This window comes from Lampris incognitus, chromosome 1 (genome assembly GCF_029633865.1).
Source record: "Lampris incognitus isolate fLamInc1 chromosome 1, fLamInc1.hap2, whole genome shotgun sequence".
Taxonomy (NCBI): Eukaryota; Metazoa; Chordata; class Actinopteri; order Lampriformes; family Lampridae; genus Lampris; species Lampris incognitus.
This window is the reverse complement of record NC_079211.1, coordinates 151,733,689-151,751,354: the sequence shown is the minus strand read 5'-3', so window position 1 is coordinate 151,751,354 and position 17,666 is coordinate 151,733,689. Positions and strand designations below refer to the sequence as shown.

Here is a 17,666-nt window from a genome sequence, read left to right as displayed (position 1 = left end):
TACAAGAGGGAGTGGCAATAGTGAGAGAGAACAAACGCTTTCTGAAGTTACAAGAGGTTCTTCATCATACAGCCATAACTGCACAAAAACATTTCAGGCTGATAGGTCCAGTAGTTTGCGAGATTAGCCGCAGACAGACACACACATGCAACCAAACGCACAATCCCCTCCAGGCTACCCGCCTGACGGTGATAATAACAAGTTGAAATATAGGGAAGACTATAATAATAGAATGAAACCATGGATTCAAAAGATTCTGGTTCTGCCAGCCTAAAATGACAGAATAAATATAATCAGTTTTGGGTCGATGTTTCCAGTTTTGTTCACTGTCTGTGTCTCTTGTCAGTCATGTGATGTGTCTACTGTGGGTGAAATGCAGCCTGTGATATGTATGTCAGTCCTTTCCCCTGAGCTGTGAAGTCTGTTGTCGCTAGTTAAACCTGCCTTTTCCCTCTTAGGTGTGGCCCCCTGATTGACCTGTGCAGGGGACCTCATGTGAGACACACTGGGAAGATCAAAGCCCTGAAGATCCACAAGGTGAGCTTTGTGTTTCCCAGCATGTCACGCCGCTCACATAGAAGAATCGTCACTACATGAAATCTGTTGGAACCCTGAACAAAGCACACTAAACATCCGACAGCAGGCATATGACTTGCCTCATCTGTCTGCTCACATTGATGTTTTATTTTTGTTGCTTTTTGAGAGACTTTGGGAAAGTAGGGATGCAAATGAGAATAGCAGTCAGCTCCCAGGGCAGTGGGGGAATACAGTAGGCCTCAGAGTTGGTTGAGAAATGTAGTCACACCACTTGGGTGCAGAAAGTAGCCATCCCCCAGCTGTCCCTTCAATGTGTCAGTGTATTAGGGGTGGAACGGTTCACAAAATTCACGGTTCGGTTTTCAGTTCAGTACATTTTTGGTACTGTGGGGGGCATTAACAATTTTGACATGCTTTTCATTTATTTGGCAAAAAAAGTTAATAACTGTTTGTCCATCCATCCATCCATCCATTATCCAAACCGCTTATCCTGCTCTCAGGGTCACGGGGATGCTGGAGCCTATCCCAGCAGTCATTGGGCGGCAGGCGGGGAGACACCCTGGACAGGCCGCCCTGTTTGCCTAATAAAATTCTGGCTAAGAACCTAAGGAACATAAACACTTCTTCATTGTCAAATCCTAATTAAAAGAATAGGTTTTCTAATTAGTGCAAACAACACAGTCAGCTTTGTTGTTTTTATGTAAAAGTGGCCGCAGACTAAGACCATCAACAAAGTGCAGCATAAACCAAACACACTATACACTGTGTCAAGACAACACTGCTCTTTTCATTCTGTTGTCATGTTCTTCTGCAAGAAGGTGAGTAGTAATAACAATAATCAATTAAACTTGTATAATAAGAGCTACATAGGCTGTGTTGGGCAGTTCTTTCACAATTCCTCATGTCTGTTAATAAAGTTTGGGAGTCACTGTATTGCATAAGTGTCGTGAGAGGTGATGTTATCGCGCATCTCAAGTACTTTAACGATATGCTGAAATCCTGATCCTCCACGACTGCACAGGGCTGCATATCTTTCACTATAAACCCCCCGCCTGTGCTGTAGTTGTGGATTTTGCCCTGTCTGAGTCTGCATGTAGAGGCTGTTTAACACCAGAACGACCACATGTCACTCCTACCTAAAACCACCACGGGCGGTCAGAATGACAGCCGGTTTTTAAACGCTGTATTCTGTCAAGATAAACACCCAGCTGAGATATTAATACATTATCTGTGTTAGTATGTCTGTTAGGAAACGACAGTTTAACAACTATAATACTATTTTTAAACAATTTAAACTTCAGAGAGACATGTTCAAACTTGAATAGCAAAATTTAAAAAGTGAAAACATTACCTGGAAAACAAAACAGAAAACACATATTGCTAATCTAACAAACATAACAAGGCCTATAAAACGTGACATGTAAAAATAAAAACTGAAAATAAATACTGAAACAGTCCCAAACAACAACCGGAACTTAAAAACTACTAGAACGACCGCCCACTTTTTTTACACTCTATATTGTGTCAGATAAATACCCAGTTGAGATGTTAATGCATTACATATGTTAGTATGTCTGTTATGAAACTAACTGACACCAAAATTAACATTTTAACAACTTAAATACTACTTTTCAAACAATTTAAAATGGCTGCTGTCCAACGCCTGTAAACACTGCAGCGCCTCGGCGGTAGTCATGGTGCGTCTGTAACCAGACATGTTGGACATCATCACACATCAAGTTTAGACTATTTCTCTGCACTGGAGGGCGCTAGTGTGTTTCTAGAACACAGCAACGAACTTCACGAAGGAAATGACGCCACCAACACACGTCATAAATACATGACGCACACCATCACGCGCGGTCATGTTGACCGCTCATGGTCGTTTTAGGTAGATCTTATCATACCTTTTTTTGTGCAACTGATCTGAAACTCATGTTATTAGAATATATGTGATTTTTAGGAGAGTTCAGGGAGCGGCAGGTCTGTATCTTTTTTTATTTCATCAAGTTATTAAATTCTGAAAATCTGAAAGCGGCAAACTGACGGCCTTGTTCGTTCTCGTGTTAAATGCTGCGGGGAGAAGGAGTTGCTTTTTCCTGCCCGACCCTCCTCCCTGCGCTGTCAGCGGACACGCCGGGGAGATGCTTCGTCCTATTGGGGGTGTTGCATAAGCCACACGTGTTGCACAGCGCTGCACACGGTCACGTTTCTCCTGCTGCTCTTCTCCATCACTGTCGTAGGTAACACCCGTAACACCGTAATGCTCGCATACAGCAGACCGAAACGATGATGGCGGATGCTCGAGCTACTGCTGCTTGTTCACTTGCCATTTCTGGACCGACTGACGGCTGCGTTCGACACGTCGTCCGTGCCAGCTGAGAAGTTGCGCTGGGTTATTGGCACGAGGCTTTTCCCTTCCGATAACTTTATTTGAAGGTTTTTTTCCGCGCATAAATTTTTGACTGAAATATGAGGCTACGCCCCATTTCTAGTGTGACAGTAAATCCTGGTAGAAACAGCAGCACTAAAACTCTGCAATAAAAAAAGCCCACAGTAAGCCTCACAGCCTCTTTCAAATGAAGTGAACAGTACATATGCATGCCCCGAACCGTGGCTAGTGAACCCAGCAGTTTGGATGTTTTTACTTGAACTGTTCTATCCCTACTGTGTACCGATCCAGAACTCCTCCACCTACTGGGAGGGAAAGGCCGACATGGAAACTCTGCAGAGAATCTACGGTATCTCCTTCCCAGACTCCAAGATGCTCAAAGAGTGGGAGAAGTTCCAGGAGGAAGCCAAGAACCGGGATCACCGCAAACTGGGCCGGGTACGGACTGTAGGACGAGGTGGCTGTAGACTGGTGAAAGAATGTCATGTCTTAAAACGGGTTCCTTGCTGGTAAATGTCCTCAGAAAGATTGAAAAAAAAGCCCAAAACAGAACGGGCAGCGGGTTTTCTTCAGTTGTGTGTTTGACAAACGTTTGTGAACAAACAAAAGGATGTGTGTCACTCCAGTGCTATAATCTCAAGACAACTACTTGTGGGTGTTTGTACATGGCCGTGTCTGGTAAGAAATAATAGAGCCTCCTCTAGTCTGATATTATCTGGTGATGCGTCTTGCTCTGGCAGTTGGCTGGAGCTCAGTGTTGTGGGTGAGAGTGTGGTGTCTAGGATGCAGTTCAAACAACACCGTCACATTTTCTGGTCAACATTTTTATGTCAGTAATCAGAGTGAGCCCCTGATTTGTCAGTGGAGCTACTTGAAATAGTGTCCTTCTAATGACGTCATTGCCCCCTCCCCTTGTCCTTCTAATGACACCATTGCACCGCCCCCTCATAATGACATCATTGCCCCGCCCACTGCCCTTCTAATGACATCACTGCCCCCTCCCCTTTTTTTGAGTCTTGGATCTTTGGATTGTACTGAAGGAGTTGTTGATAATTAGGTAATTAGAAACGAGGCAGGGCCAAGAAGCCGTGTGCCTGAAAGTGAACGGACCTGATGAGCCGGTCCAACATGACATTTGCATGTCAGTGTCAGATTCTCAGTATAGCTGAGTTCACATGAAGCTGAACGGTTGTTTAGAAACCATCCTGATGGTGACTGGTTAACTCTGAATCCATTTTTCATAGAAGTGGCACAGTCAGGGGTGTGTGTGGTGTTGCCATTTGAAATATTTGAGTTTGTGGGCATGAAGCTGGTCTTAAAAAAAAAATAATCAAAAAACATTGAAACACAGGGAAACGCTCACTATTTCAGCAGGGTCATTGTGGCTTGCCTCAGGAATCCAGACTTTTATCATCGCAAAGCGAAATCAGTTTGGCCCGAGTGTTGCTCCCTCGTTCTCTTTTTCTCATTTTCCTTCCAACATTTAATGTCTTTTTTTTCTCTCCTCCAGGAGCAGGATTTGTTCTTTTTCCACGACCTGAGTCCAGGGAGCTGCTTCTTCCTGCCTAAAGGGGCCTTTATCTACAACACCTTGGTTCAGTTTATCAGGGTAAGTCTGAGCTCTGAACGACAAGGTGGAAAGAGGCGGTGTGATCTTAACAAGATCTGTGAGACACAGCAGATTTAGTTTGCAGCAAACTAAATAATACAACGACTGTGTGTGTGTGTGTGTTTGTATAATGCAAACAGCACATCTGTGTTAGTGGTGCAACGGAACATAGTTTATCTGTGGTCTGTACAGATTGCCCCCCACAGTTCGGCACACATGAACTGCAGATTAATGCAAAATAAACCATCGTACTGCAATAGTTTTACTGCCGCTGCTACTTTTTAAAGTAACAGTTCCTTGAATCTCAGTGCAGAGTTGCAGTAAAAAGATAGACAAGACAGCTGCATGCTCTGTTTTACTCTGAAGCGCAGTGATTGGTTGATTATGCAAAGAAAGCCGTTGTGCGTTGACATGAAGAGGGGATGTTGAATCCCAACGAATCAATCGGGGGACGCTCGCGTTGCAAAAACGCAGTAAAAGCACATCGACAGTCATGGCCTGTGGAGGAACGGAAGAACTTCAAGCCTCCCGCATCATTTAAAGGAAGAAGGCGTCATGCCTCATATTATGAGTATAGAATATTTGATATATTTTAAGATTTTGTTTAAACATTGGACATCTTGAGTGTTTTCATGTAAGAGCAGGGGCAACAGGTCCTCTTTAAGTGATTTACAGAATAAATGGTAGGCAAAGTTATGTTTTTTTTTTTGCTGATCCAAAAAACGACCCAATCCGTGACTCAAAACCGTGATAAGATCTGAACCGTGAGTTTTGTGATCCGTTGCACCCCTAATTTGTGTATATGCAAATGAATCTACCCTCCAAACCTCGTCCGCCTCCCTAATAACACAGACATTGCTGGTGGAATGGCTGATGTTGGATGGCTTAACATGATTTCCTCGTTTCAGTCTATTAAACTTTTAACAAGAAAGGGTGCAGAGCAGTAGACTTAAAACACTCTGAAGTTTGAGTCGCTTCTGCAGATGAAGCTGCACATGAACTGAGAAATCACCGGGTAAATATTTCAGAATATTTTTTGGATAGCAATAAAGGGGCGCTATGAAATGTCCAGATCATTTTCAAGAGCCGGATAATTTGGCTCAACCTGAAGATTCACCTTCTCAGCAGCCTGCCAACAGACTGCCAGCAGTGCAGTTGGTGCGCATCATTAATGATGAATATTATGCACCACATTGAAAGCAGTTGGTGTGTAGCCACAGGTGGGGAGCTTCGTTCTGTATGATGGGAGCTGAGTCATAATGGTGTCATTTCTGATTTTTCTTCGGAGAGATCATAGAATGAGACGTGTGGACGAAAGAGCATGCAGAGTGTTGTAATGACTTGGTTAGATGTCATCTTGAGTTTATTTGGCTTATTTCACTGCCAGGTTTTTTGAAGTAACTGATCAGTCACACTGTAAATCCCCACCATTACCACTTTTATCCCTTCCTGGCTGATGGATATCAAACATCACAGTGCCTATGTGTGCTGAAAGCACCATAAATATTGCAGAACTCCAGCTGAACATGTTTCAGTGCCCTCTCAAATGCGGGCCTCTTTGGAACTGGTTGTTGACAGTGAGATGAAAATGCAAGGTCTGTGTGTTCTTCATCAACCTACCTTTCCCCTTTTGGGTTCAGTCACGACCCCGTTATAATACGTGTGAGGGCCTGCATGATGTAGAGAATCAGCCCTTGGATGCACACTCTTGGCTTCGGTTTGCATCTGGTAAATCTCAGCCTTTGTGCAGAAAGACGTGTAATCCTTTTTAATAGATGTGCACACTATTCATTTATAAGACTTGAGATTTGACAGGGAACATGTTCCAAGCAGTCCCCTCAGCCCGGTGTTGTGCAGTTCAGTGTTGTGCAGTGCAGTGCATAATGAAAGAGCTCCTGATTGAAATGACATGTAACTAAGAATAAAGTTAACAAGCGGTGTCGACATTTACATTTTAAATTTCCAGTGCTCGTTTCTCATCCTGACAGAGTGAGTACAAGAAAAGGGGCTTCCAGGAAGTGGTGACACCAAACATCTATAACAGCAAGCTGTGGCAGACCTCCGGCCACTGGCAGCACTACAGTGAGAACATGTTCTCCTTTGAGGTTGAAAAGGAGACCTTCGCTCTTAAGCCCATGAACTGCCCTGGACACTGGTAAATACCCCCCCTCCCACACCGTAGTCCTCAGAGCTGGGCAAAGTTGCTCTCAAAGTACAGTTTACATTTTGAACGGCATTAGTAAATAAGTGTCAAGAAAATGGACAGCGCTGGTCAACCTTCTCAAAATGCAGTTTTTAAGGCAGGCAGGCATTCTGCTTTCTCAGCCAGATGAGCATGTATCATACAGATTAGCCTATATGATCAAGCTCATCAACAATGTATCCACTAGATGAGCATGTATCATACAGACGAGCATGTATCATACAGATGAGCAGGTATCATACAGATGAGCCTGTATCATACAGACGAGCATGTATCATACAGATGAGCATGTATCATACAGGCTGTAGATGAGCATGTATCATACAGATGAGCCTGTATCATACAGATGAGCCTGTATGATACATGCTCATCGACAAGGTATCCACTAGACGAGCATGTATGATACAGGCTCAGCCTGTATGATACATGCTCATCAACAAGGTATCCACTAGATGAGCATGTATCATACAGACGAGCATGTATCATACAGATGAGCCTGTATCATACAGATGAGCCTGTATCATACAGATGAGCATGTATCATACAGACGAGCATGTATCATACAGATGAGCATGTATCATACAGGCTGTAGATGAGCATGTATCATACAGACGAGCATGTATCATACAGATGAGCATGTATCATACAGGCTGTAGATGAGCATGTATCATACAGACGAGCATGTATCATACAGATGAGCATGTATCATACAGGCTGTAGATGAGCATGTATCATACAGGCTCTAGATGAGCATGTATCATACAGACGAGCATGTATCATACAGATGAGCATGTATCATACAGATGAGCATGTATCATACAGGCTCTAGACGAGCATGTATCACACAGGCTCTAGATGAGCATGTATCACACAGGCTCTAGATGAGCATGTATCATACAGGCTGTAGATGAGCATGTATCATACAGGCTGTAGATGAGCATGTATCATACAGACGAGCATGTATCATACAGATGAGCATGTATCATACAGGCTGTAGATGAGCATGTATCATACAGACGAGCATGTATCATACAGACGAGCATGTATCATACAGAAGAGCATGTATGACAGGCTGTAGATGAGCATGTATCATACAGGCTCTAGATGAGCATGTATCATACAGACGAGCATGTATCATACAGATGAGCATGTATCATACAGGCTCTAGACGAGCATGTATCACACAGGCTCTAGATGAGCATGTATCATACAGACGAGCATGTATCACACAGGCTCTAGGTGAGCATGTATCATAGACGAGCATGTATCACACAGGCTCTAGATGAGCACGTATCATAGACGAGCATGTATCACACAGGCTCTAGATGAGCACGTATCATACAGATGAGCATGTATCACACAGGCTCACATCTGACCACAGCGTCAGTCTGCTGCATTTTTTTAGTTTGTGAAAAATAAATCAAGAAAAACAGCAAGATTGGGGTTTCAGGACTCAACTGACCTTGATTGGATAACTTCCAGGTTGATGACTTGAGCAGCACTTTTTTGTTTTTAAACTGCTATCATGGAGGTCAGTGTTTCCCATGCCGGTCCTCAAGGCCCCCTGCCCTGCAGGTTTTCACTGTAACCCTGCTTGTACTTACTTAACCAGTCATGTAGTAGTACTTCATTATTCCAGGTGTGCCAAATCTGACATAATTAAGTGTGGGTTGGCCGAGTAAGTACAAGCAAGCCGGCTCAGGAGGTAGAGCGGGTCATCTAGTAATCGGAAGGTCGGTGGTCCGATCCCCAGCTCCTGTAAAGAGTGTCGAAGTGTTCTTGAGCAAGACACTGAACCCCTAACTGCTCTTGATGAGCAGGTTGGTGCTTTGCATGGTAGCTTCCACCATCAGTGTGTGAATGTGTGCGTGAATGTTGTAAAGGACTGTGAGTGGTCGCTAGACTAGAAAAGCGCTGTAGTGTATAAATACAGTCCATTTACCATTTACATATGTAGGGTTACCATGGAAACCTGCGGGGCAGTGGAACCCTGACTGGCTTGGAAATCAGTGGCTCTTCCATCAAGCCAGTTTATGGAAAATTTGATGTTTTGAATGCAGCAACAGCACATTTTGAAAATCCCAAATATTGCAAAAAAGCTTACTATATACTCGGTTTAGGTGGTTTTTGCTTTTGTCGATGCAGAGTTCATGCCCTAAATGGGCGATGGAAATGCATTTACCAAATTAAAAATGAAATGCGAATAAAATGTAATGATCCGCTGTTTGTTCTGCTCCGTCTTTGTCGTGGGTGTCGAAGTATGGACGCTTGATGTAGGACACGCCAAACTATATTCAGGGTTTATTGGCTTAAACAGATCTGGAGGAAGTGCAACTAATTCGTATCGTTTTTTTCTTGACTTTAGAAATGTTGGCTTAAAATCTGCTTGAGTTGAATGGACACATGGCTGTTGTTCTCAGTACCACAATAATGGTTTCATCAGCAACTTTTCTGTCTATATTTTGTTGAAAGGCTTTGTCCCTAGTGGTTGAAATGAGAGGAAAGCTGTTAGTGTTTGTCTTCATCCCGTCTCTCTGCCACCAGTCTGATGTTTGACCACCGGCCGCGCTCCTGGAGAGAGCTGCCCATTCGCATGGCCGACTTCGGCGTCCTGCACAGGAACGAGCTGTCAGGAGCACTGACTGGCCTCACTCGGGTCCGTCGCTTCCAGCAAGATGATGCTCACATCTTCTGCTCCATGGACCAGGTAAGATCCACCGGGCGGCGTAGCCAGGGCAGAAGTGTAACTGAGGTCCAGAAGCAGAAGCAGAGCAGGGTCATTTTACAGCTGTACGTTTTAACTTTTTTTCCCAGGAAAATTGGCATGTAACTTCCTGCATTCTGGTGAATTGTTAATACATGTGAATCACGTAAAAATAGCAAACTGACTTTTAGGACAAATAGTTGAAAATATTGTGGGGGAAAAAGCTTATCTTAATTATTTTTTACAATAAACAAGTAAATAAAAATAAATAACTACAGCACGATATGACTGCTTATGATTATTCCTCTACATCATTATCATTTTTGTCACACATAATTTGAGGCAAGTGTTCTGATTCATTAATTGTTAACATAATTGTAGACAAAGGTGTAGTGTAGTATAATATAAGTGTATTATAACTGAATAGTATAACTGAATAATATAACTATTATAACTGAATGATGTGTATTATAACTGAATAATATAAGTGTATTATAACTGAATAGTATAACTGAATAATATAACTATTATAACTGAATAATATAACTATTATAACTGAATAAGTGTATTATAACTGAATAGTATAACCGAATAATATAACTATTATAACTGAATAATATAAGTGTATTATAACTGAATAATATAAGTGTATTATAACTATTATAACTGAATAATATAAGTGTATTATAACTGAATAATTGGAAAATATGTGAAAATTCAGACGAGTGAAAGAGCACACAGTGAGTTGGGTAGCCCATACGGCCCAGTTCAACAGATTTGTGAGCATGGTAAATATATGACATTAATATTCACCTAGGATGACCATACTATAGACTAGTTAGTAGACACTTAAGCTACTCACTGCTGGTAGGCTCTCGTGGTTCTCATCCCTCCGACTATCAGATGTGACAGAAACACGGTCGCTCATGACTGGAGAATAAGTTCTAATGGGATGAAACCAGTCTTTATCCGGCGGCGCAATACCCACCATAGGGCCTACAAAGAACTCGCTCAGATGTGACTGTTGTGCCGAGGCTACGCTCTGTTATTATTATCTTAATAGATGGGTCAGCGGGGGAAATTATAACAATGTAAAAAACATCTTCATTCAAAACATAAAATGTTCGTTCACACACACCCATCATGTAAAACGTCAGCCTGAGAAGGAAAAAATGACCGAGGTCCAGACCTCGGCGACCTCATAGCTGGTTACGGGGGCAATTCCCACCGGTCAGCCGAGCTCGGACAGCGCCTGCTTTGGAGCGCCAAGTCACATGAATGAGCTTTTCCATGGCTGGGTTTGGTTGTTGTTTTTCACACAGGCTGAGATCCCGAGACGAGTGTTTCACATTACTGCCAAGTATTTCTTGGCAACATGGTACACGGCTGATAAACGTCCACTCCTTTATTGATATTCACATCAGTAACAATAATAATACATTTTAGCCATAATGCACTTTTCATTAAAAGCGGATGTCAAAAGGCTACAAGAAAAAAGGCTATTAAATGAGTAACACACAGCATGAAGGGGAAAAGCCGAGCGACAGGGATGAAAGCCCCGGGGGGCAATGCATCAGCTGACAGAAATGCCTTTCTGCAGGAAAAAAGCATTTTAGCCCATCGCCCGAGGCTCATCGCTATGTGTATCTTTATGTTAACGTTCCTCTAAACTAAATGAGTTGCAGGTGAATCCTTTCACATCACTCTTGTATAGGATGAGAGGATCATTCCTACTCTAAAAACCTGCCACAGGCATCACAGAACATGCACTCACCAGACATGAGCACCGTAAATACATACGCACGTGGACGACACCTCCACACGTCATCTTGGGGTGTCGGTGGTACACACGTCATCTTGGGGTGTCGGTGGTACACACGTCATCTTGGGGTGTCGGTGGTACACACGTCATCTTGGGGTGTCGGTGGTACACACGTCATCTTGGGGTGTCGGTGGTACACACGTCATCTTGGGGTGTCGGTGGTACACACGTCATCTTGGGGTGTCGGTGGTACACACGTCATCTTGGGGTGTCGGTGGTACACACGTCATCTTGGGGTGTCGGTGGTACACACGTCATCTTGGGGTGTCGGTGGTACACACGTCATCTTGGGGTGTCGGTGGTACACACGTCATCTTGGGGTGTCGGTGGTACACACGTCATCTTGGGGTGTCGGTGGTACACACGTCATCTTGGGGTGTCGGTGGTACACACGTCATCTTGGGGTGTCGGTGGTACACACGTCATCTTGGGGTATCGATGGGACACGTCATCTTGGGGTGTCGGTGGTACACACGTCATCTTGGGGTGTCGGTGGTACACACGTCATCTTGGGGTGTCGGTGGTACACACGTCATCTTGGGGTGTCGGTGGTACACACGTCATCTTGGGGTGTCGGTGGTACAGACGTCATCTTGGGGTGTCGGTGGTACACACGTCATCTTGGGGTGTCGGTGGGACACACGTCATCTTGGGGTGTCGGTGGTACACACGTCATCTTGGGGTGTCGGTGGTACACACGTCATCTTGGGGTGTCGGTGGTACACACGTCATCTTGGGGTGTCGATGGGACACACGTCATCTTGGGGTGTCGGTGGTACACACGTCATCTTGGGGTGTCGGTGGTACACACGTCATCTTGGGGTGTCGGTGGTACACATGTCATCTTGGGGTGTCGGTGGGACACATGTCATCTTGGGGTATCGATGGGACACATGTCATCTTGGGGTGTCGGTGGTACACACGTCATCTTGGGGTGTCGGTGGTACACACGTCATCTTGGGGTGTCGGTGGTACACACGTCATCTTGGGGTGTCGGTGGTACACACGTCATCTTGGGGTGTCGGTGGTACACATGTCATCTTGAGGTGTCGGTGGTACACATGTCATCTTGGGGTATCGATGGGACACATGTCATCTTGGGGTGTCAGTGGCACATGTCAGGGATGTTGCGGTGCAAAGTGTCTGAACGCTGGTTAAACTCCTCTAGTGGCTGAGTGAAGAAACCTGGTGGGGTGAAGTGGAGTTGGGCGTAGACTGATCAGAGAACAGTCTACATTTTGTACATTTCTACTATTTTCACTCATTCATCTTTTATGTCATGTGTATTTACCGGGTAGGATATTTTATTTATACTTGTTGCAGTTTATCTCCGTTTTATTGACAATGTTGCCCTAGCTGTTGTTTACTCAGAGAAATGAAAAAGCACTCAACATCAGTCATACTCGGAGAACATTATCAAAATAGTTGCTGTGCTGTTTTTGTTTGTATGTTTGTTTGTTTTGTCTCTTGCACTGTTAAATCTGCCTTGTTGTGTTTTTTCCTTTTGGGGTGTGCATGGCGCTGCACCTTTTAATTGTTGCTATGGCGATGAGTTAAATTCATCTCATTTTAAACATACGCCGACGTTGTGTCGTTGCCTCTGATCGCAGATCGAGGGCGAGATCAAGGGCTGTCTGGACTTCCTGCGCACCGTGTATGACGTGTTCGGCTTCACTTTTAAACTCAACCTGTCCACGCGACCAGAGAAGTTCCTGGGAGACCCTGAGGTGTGGGAGCAGGCAGAAAAGGTAAGATGAGTTGTTTTAGTCTGGCTACGCCTAACAGAACTCTAATGCCGCGTGGAGCCCTGTCCCACAGCACAGAACCCGCAAAGCTGAGCGTACAACCTGTGGTAACGTTAAGAGGTAAATTCTGGGGCTGCTCTAATAGCATCTGACTGAAGACTGTTGACGCCCATAATGGTGATGTTCGTACCACTACCACCACCATTACCACTTCCTCTTCTTCTTCTTCTCCTCCTCTTCCTCCTCCTTCTCTTCCTCCTCTCCTCCTGTGAGGGCACAGCAGTGATGGCGGTCTTGATCAATCTGCACAATGATTTGGCAAAATTTTATGTCGGATGCCCCTCGTGACACAACCACTAACCCTGTGGACTGGATGTACTGCTGAGAATTATTCTGTGATATTACTGTCAGAAGATGAGCCTGATGGTCTGCTGAAGCCCTCCATTATGGTCTTTCCCAGTACAGTTTCTGTGAGTGGCGACAGGGTGGCGATAACATCACACTTCAAGGTCTTACACTTTCCTGAAACAAGAGACCAGTAAATTATGTTCAAAAATCAGTAACAGAAAGCTACACTGTAGTAATAGAATAAATAAATTTGCATAATGGGTTACAATCAAGCTGCCTAGTTAGTGCCTGTTCAGCAAAGCAGCAGCTGGGAGCACTTGTGACTAGATGGCCCATAATGAGCATCTATCTGTCCTGCATTAAACAGGACAAACACATGCTTATATGTACGGGTGAAATTAATGTGGGTCTGCTCTCTGCAGAAACTGTGACATCTGCATATCTGACTGTAAACAGACTGACACCCACACTGATACAAACAGGAAAGAGTATTTCTAGAAGATGAATGTTTGGCTGATTAATCGGCTCACCCTTCGTAACCTCTGGCTGATGTGCAACATATTTAAACATACATAAAAGTCCCCAGAGACATCATTTGTATAATGTCACATTCAAGAAAAAAATGATTTGAGTTTTATGCAGGCATGGAAGTGGAAAATTGCAGACACTAATAAAAATAAAATTACAAACCTTACATAGCGACTGGTACCGCCTGGCTCTGATTAGAAATCACAGTGTCAAGAGCACAACATCCATCCATTTTCTGAACCGCTTATCCTGCTCTACAACAGTGTTCCCATGTAGTGTGATGTGGTCTGTAAAAACACGGACGAAGCTAATGACATCTATGCTAACCAACCACATTTAAGGAGCGACTTCTAAGGTACTTCGTCCTGGGTACGATGTCAAACTGCAACCGTCGGGTCGTCGGCGACTAAACCAGCATCCCCACTTCAACCCTTGGGTTGTTGTGAGGAGGGTGTGTGGACACCCAGCAGGACTAAAAACAAAACCTGTCAAAGGGCGGATGAGTTTCTCTGTGAACTAATGGCCATCCATACCTGGAGAGGAGATAGGGACCACCAGGTACTCCCCCTGCTGAAACACAATGACTCAACCTGTTGAGGCATCAACTGTGCGCCTATGACCTCCTTAGGTTATGGAACTGATAATGATGATGACGAGTTTGTAATACAATAGACTGTCGGTGTCCCAGCATCAATTTTTACAAGGGTGGAACTGTTTACTGCTGAGCTGACGGCACACAAGCCACAATGGCTGCTACACCTGGTCTGTAGTCCCAGAAAATCAGAGTCAATAGGTCTGTTTCTCGCTGCCTCCTACATCGTACTGAGATGTTTTGACAACCAGGCCGGTCGTTTGTTCTGAATTCAGAACGTGGAAATCGAAACACGCCTATTTGTGTACTGTAAGATTTATCATGTTTGGACAGGTTGCCTCTAGTATTGTCGTTTGCTCATTGTATTTAAGTGTACTGGCCAGCCGGTGTTATCCCCACAAAGCAATAGTCATTTGTTATTTTGACAGCAACTGGAGAACAGCTTGAATGAGTTTGGGGAAAAGTGGATCCTGAACCCGGGAGATGGAGCGTTCTACGGACCAAAGGTAAGCATTGACACTGACTGACCATGAACTCCAAGGTGATTCACCTCCAGTTTGGATCAACGGGAGGATAATTCTTATTTGCTGCCATTCTTCCCCCAGATCGACATCCAGATAAAAGATGCCATTGGCCGGTACCACCAGTGTGCCACGATTCAGCTGGATTTCCAGCTACCGATCCGCTTTAATCTCTCCTTTGTCAGGTACCACTCAAGCTTGCCCTTATTCTCAGCCAGGCAAAAATAACATTGAAAACTAGCGTTGCTGATGAAGGTCCAACAACAGCAGCATTGCCGTGAATATCTGTATGAAGTCTGTTCAGTGCAGCCTGCTGCTGTAGGTTTGTTTCATGCTGCTCGTGTCATTTTTCCACTTTCACCGTTTTAGCCTATTCAGTGTGCTTGTGAAAGAGAATGAGGAATGATGCCCTATTGATTCAATAACAAGGACACGCTTGCTTATTCTTGAGACGCCAGCTGTTCTCCATCAGACTTCTCTAACTAGCTCATCTGAGTGAGTTGTTTTGTTTTATTCATTGTTGTTTCTTTTCCTGCGATTGTGTAGCCACAACGGGGATGACAAGAATAGGCCGGTGATCATCCACAGGGCAATTCTGGGATCAGTGGAGCGGATGATCGCCATCCTGACTGAAAACTACGGCGGCAAATGGTTTGTGGCAACGGATGCACACGTCACTCGTTCTTTGTCATTCACTTTTTGTAGGTTTGTCCATGAAGTGGACAAGGTGTCAGTTTGTGTGCATGCTCTCCTGAGAACGTGGCTGAGACCTAAAAAACGAATTCAACCTGACCGGGGTATTCCAGTTTGGGAATTCTTTCTTTTGTCGTGCTTAATTAATGGTAATCCATGAATTTGAGCAACAGAAATTCAGCTGCTAACGAGCGCCGCTCTTCCTCAGGCCTCTGTGGCTCTCCCCTCGTCAAGTCATGGTGGTACCTGTGGGACCCACCTGTGAGGAATATGCCCAGAAGGTAACGGCCCCGAAGTGGGATGGAAAGTGCATCAGAACAGACATAAGCTACATAAGCATGATATGGCTGTTGACTTATGATTTTAATTATGGCTGTATAATATTGTAATGTAGTTGACGCTTGAGGGCAAAATGATGTTTTTGTATCCTTTTGTGAATATTAATTCTAATGTAAATGTTTACTGGCTGTTTTGTCTTTGGGGATGTGGTAGGTCCAGCAGGAATTCCACAGCACAGGCTTCATGACCGACGTGGATCTGGACCCGGGCTGCACGCTTAACAAGAAGATCCGCAACGCACAGCTGGCCCAGTACAACTTCATCCTGGGTCTGTCTTCCTGTCTTCTGAGTAGCTTGCATATTTCAGTTTCTAGAGTTCAGCAGTGTTAGAGAAGCTTGGAAATCAAAGCAAAGAGATTACATACAAATTAATCATTTGAAGTATGTTGTAGAAACAATTGATATAGAAAGAAACAAATTAATTACATAGTTTAAAATTGGTGACTATGTTGATGTAGGCTAGCCCACTGGCTTTCTCACTTCTCTTTCTCTCTCACACCATCACTCTTGTTGTCATGTGTTGCTATCTTGTTATCACCCTCCTCCCTAAAAGCTTCATCATATTAATTCCTGTTTCACTTTTCTTGTTCTTTGCCGGGAGAAGTGGTGGGAGAGAAGGAGAAGATGAGTGACACGGTTAACGTTCGCACCCGAGACAACAAAGTGCACGGCGAGCGCAGCGTCAAGGATTGTATTGAGCGTCTGCAACAGCTGAAGTCTTCCAGAAGTCGGAATGCTGAAGAGGAATTCTGAGCCTTCCCAAACTCACCACTGCCATCTTGTCTTTTTTCGTCTTCTTCTCTACAGCAGCTAATATCCGGTTTCTTCAGAGGCACATGGATTGTGGAAAGGTGTTTTGGGGGATGGGATAAAAAACGACTTCTACATTGTTGCCTGATCTCAACTTTCTTTCCCCAGGAATCAGATTTTCTAGAAAGGAAAACTACGAACAATTGTTTTTTTCCATGTCTTCTATTTCTGCCTGTGAATACAAAATCATTTTGTCATGAACTGTCCTGTACTGGTTACCATGCCCTTCACTGAATTCACACTTATCAGTGAAATCACTCTGGCTTTGTGTTGGCGCTTGTACAGATTTACACAACTTTTCTGTATAATTCAGTTGAAATAAAATATGATTTTACCTTCACTCTTCTCATAACCGTTACCACAAAAGGAATTGAATCATCATGAATGAATATGTTGGTGCTGGCAAAATGTTTTGTATGTCATACATCTCATACAGGGAATTGTACATGTTAACATTTTGATAAGATTAAAAGGTCTATTCTCGGTGAGTATGTTGTGTTTTTGGAAATCCTTTTTCATCATGTGGTTTTTGAATCAACTCCACATATCCAGACTGGACCCAATCAGTGTTGAAAAGAACCACATTAGACTGTTTGTACAGCTTAGGGCGGCAGTTTTCAAATCAAGTCCTCAGGTAGCACCAGCACTGCTGGTCCTCTATAATGGAAGGTAGTTCGTTACATTATCTGTTCCAGTTATTCAGTTAATCGGGGCGGTTTTACACTTTGAACATCAGGTGAATAATGATGAACTAAGAAAACAAGCAGAGCTGGTGGTACGAGGACCTGATTGAGAACCACTGGCTTGGTAAACATGGGGAGAT

At 44.0% G+C, this 17,666-nt stretch overlaps 1 protein-coding gene across 1 annotated transcript in view; it reads left to right on the top strand.

The window, feature by feature from the left end:
• The window catches only part of tars1 (threonyl-tRNA synthetase 1), a 28,738-nt gene extending 11,407 nt beyond the window's left edge, over window positions 1–17,331 (top strand). The window contains exons 8-19 of the mRNA XM_056281078.1: window positions 459–537; window positions 3,221–3,367; window positions 4,440–4,538; window positions 6,527–6,693; window positions 9,286–9,448; window positions 12,878–13,015; window positions 14,909–14,986; window positions 15,086–15,186; window positions 15,548–15,652; window positions 15,903–15,975; window positions 16,187–16,301; window positions 16,638–17,331. Of these exons, the coding sequence (XP_056137053.1) occupies window positions 459–537; window positions 3,221–3,367; window positions 4,440–4,538; window positions 6,527–6,693; window positions 9,286–9,448; window positions 12,878–13,015; window positions 14,909–14,986; window positions 15,086–15,186; window positions 15,548–15,652; window positions 15,903–15,975; window positions 16,187–16,301; window positions 16,638–16,786 (1,414 nt within the window). The 3' untranslated portion in view covers window positions 16,787–17,331. The remainder of the gene's footprint in view (window positions 1–458; window positions 538–3,220; window positions 3,368–4,439; window positions 4,539–6,526; window positions 6,694–9,285; window positions 9,449–12,877; window positions 13,016–14,908; window positions 14,987–15,085; window positions 15,187–15,547; window positions 15,653–15,902; window positions 15,976–16,186; window positions 16,302–16,637) is intronic.
• Window positions 17,332–17,666: the final 335 nt, after the last annotated feature.